The sequence below is a fragment of the Loa loa genome (assembly GCF_000183805.2).
Source record: "Loa loa unplaced genomic scaffold supercont3.156, whole genome shotgun sequence".
Taxonomy (NCBI): domain Eukaryota; kingdom Metazoa; phylum Nematoda; class Chromadorea; order Rhabditida; family Onchocercidae; genus Loa; species Loa loa.
Genome location: NW_018108336.1, coordinates 9,407 through 12,110, shown reverse-complemented (window position 1 = coordinate 12,110; position 2,704 = coordinate 9,407). Strand labels below are relative to the sequence as shown.

Below are 2,704 nucleotides of genomic sequence, written 5' to 3'. Positions count from 1 at the left end.
ACTAATTAAGAGTATTTTGCTTTATTCTAGCAAATTCCGGTAAATCGTATTAATAATTAGAAAACTTTGATTAATAAATTTGTTTAAACAGAAAGATTTAATAGCTAATATCTACTAGAACCTTTTTCTTTTTTTCCTTTACAAGATTACACATATGTAATTCCGGAATCAAGAAATTGAGTGTACAAAGCATTCCTGATGATATCATTCAGGAATTTTGATATTCGTGATAATATTATTTTACTAATGAAATTTATAATATATAAATTCTATAACTTCCCTGCTAACATTTCAATTAAAATAAACCAATATTTTCTAACTTCATAAAATATCAATTAATTAAATCTAAAATTAATCTGAAATAAATTTTCACTTCCTTGTTCAAAATTCCAAAATGATATTTACCGAACTTTTCCGATGAAAGAATTACCATAACGTCTCAAATCGGTTGGATCAATGGAAATTAAATAATTCGCTGTGGTACTTTTTTTCGTTTTCGTGCAGCCAAAAGGAAAACCTAAAAATTTTTATCATATAAATTAATTTTTATTTAATATTTTTTAAAATGAAAAAATTTTTTTTAGAATAAATTTTTTTTAAATTTAAAAAAATGGCAAAGTTTACATAATTATTATGGATGAAAAATTTGCCGTTTAATAAAAATAAGTAAAATTATTTTTTCAAGAAAAAAAAATTCAAAATTTAAATTATTACTTAGATTTATGATGATTAGTCCTATTTCATTGATAAAATTATCAGGAAATACTAAGAATTATTGTATTTTAGCGAAATATTTTAATATTTTGATTTTTAATTGATATTAACTAACTGATTATAAAATTATAGCCAAAATTTATTGATAATTTTCATTCTTAATTTTTAATTAATTAATCAATATATGCATATACATATATTTTGCATACCCTCTGTTCTTCATCTTTTTCAAGATGTAGATAATAGGTTGGATAAATCCCACGATCAACACCTTTCTTATCACGTGTTATGCGACATTTATAAGTGACATTCCTTCTTGCTGGTGATGTTACAAATATTTCCAAATTTGTCATAATTTCACTTATATCTGGATTTTCAACCACTGAAATTTTTCCATAATAATTTTTTCATTCAATATATTTTAAATTTTTAATAATAAAATTTTAATTTATTTTAAAAATCAACAATTTTAGGTTTTTATTTTTATCCGTTATTTTAGTTAAAAGAAGCAAAAAAAAAAGGGAAAAGGAAATTACTCGAAAATATGTTAAGTAATAAACTTAAATGGTAAAATATTTTCTTCAATTTCATCTTTCCATGGTTCCACTAATGCTTCATCGTTTGGTTCAAATGTCGCACTTGTACTATTTGGGACAAATGTTGTAGCTGATGAATTGTACGGTGATTGATTAACATCTTCCGAAGAACTATAATTAGCTAATTTACTTTTAATTTCAACAATCTCAATTGGAATACAAAAGATGTTATTACGATGATTCATTGGAAATTATTAAAATAAAATGTATATATCAATTACATTAATTAATAAAATTTCAAAGCTAAAAAAAAAAATTTTCAAAAAAATCAAATGATATAATATGGTCTTAGTTTGAAAAATATACCTGCAAGGTAGTTAATTAATAACTATTAATATTGATTATCATAATTTTATTTTTTAAATTCTATCTTTTATTCGATCTAATTAGCCTAATTCATTCCTTGATTTATTTTTACAGTATCCAAAGGAATGAATTAAACAACGTGAAAAAAGATTGAAAGAATAGCTAAATGTGAAAAATTTTTTCTTTATTTCTTTCGATTATTTGATATCTATGAAAAAACATTTTATTGTGAAAAAAATTCATATTTAAAAATTGAATATACAAATATAAATATGAGGTAATGAAATTGAATAACTGAAATTTTAACGGTAAAAATGAATTCATTAATTGAAATTAAATATTGAAATGCAATTTAGGGATTATTTTTAGATGATATTATTCTTTTTGTTATCAATTATTTATTATTCATGAGGTTAAACCTTTCATTATATTGTGATGTTACAACTGTTGTAACAGTTGATCCAGAAGCTGTTGTTGGTGATATTCGATCCGGATCTTCCGGTGATGTAAAATATAACGGTCCTTTATAACAATGTAGCTTATGATTACTTTTAGATGTTACCATTACCATCATTGATGTATCATTTGTTCGAATGTTAGCTGATGAAAGACGACGCTTTTGTCGTTGACGTTCTTCCATAAATTTTTTCTATAAAATAAATGCAAAATAAAAATAACAAAATTTCAAAAATTATTTTAAATTAATTATTTTATTTTGGAAGAAAAAAACAAACAAATTTCTTTCATTATAAATTAATTATTTAATTTTTCAACTTAAACTTTCGTATTTATAATAAATGAAATTTTGAAATAATTTCATTTATTTACGTTAATAACATTATCGATAATCATTGAAGAATAAATAATGAAAATTACTTCGTTTCTTTTTATGTCCATTTTAAGCCAAATAATTATTGTTGACCTGCTTAGCCTCGTCTTATGTCCATTTTAAGTCAAATAATTATTGTTGACCTGCTTAGCCTCGTCTTATGTCCATTTTAAGCCAAATAATTATTGCTGACCTGCTTAGCCTCGTCTTATGTCCATTTTAAGCAAATAATTATTGTTGACCTGCTTAGCCTCGTCTT

At 23.0% G+C, this 2,704-nt stretch overlaps 2 protein-coding genes across 2 annotated transcripts in view; both read right to left on the bottom strand.

Annotated features, from left to right (window-relative positions):
• LOAG_17931 (hypothetical protein) overlaps window positions 1–1,067 on the bottom strand; it is a gene marked incomplete at both ends in the record, with an annotated part of 3,490 nt that extends 2,423 nt beyond the window's left edge. The window contains 2 exons of the mRNA XM_020450599.1: window positions 406–517; window positions 986–1,067. Coding sequence (XP_020305695.1) covers window positions 406–517; window positions 986–1,067 — 194 coding nt within the window. The remainder of the gene's footprint in view (window positions 1–405; window positions 518–985) is intronic.
• A 194-nt stretch (window positions 1,068–1,261) lies between these two features.
• On the bottom strand, window positions 1,262–2,256 carry LOAG_14383 (hypothetical protein; the record flags this gene model as incomplete). The annotated part of the gene is made up of 2 exons (XM_003149880.1): window positions 1,262–1,421; window positions 2,036–2,256. The coding sequence occupies 2 exons, from the start codon at window positions 2,254–2,256 to the stop codon at window positions 1,262–1,264; spliced, it is 381 nt and encodes a 126-aa protein (XP_003149928.1).
• Between the last annotated feature and the right edge of the window lie 448 nt (window positions 2,257–2,704).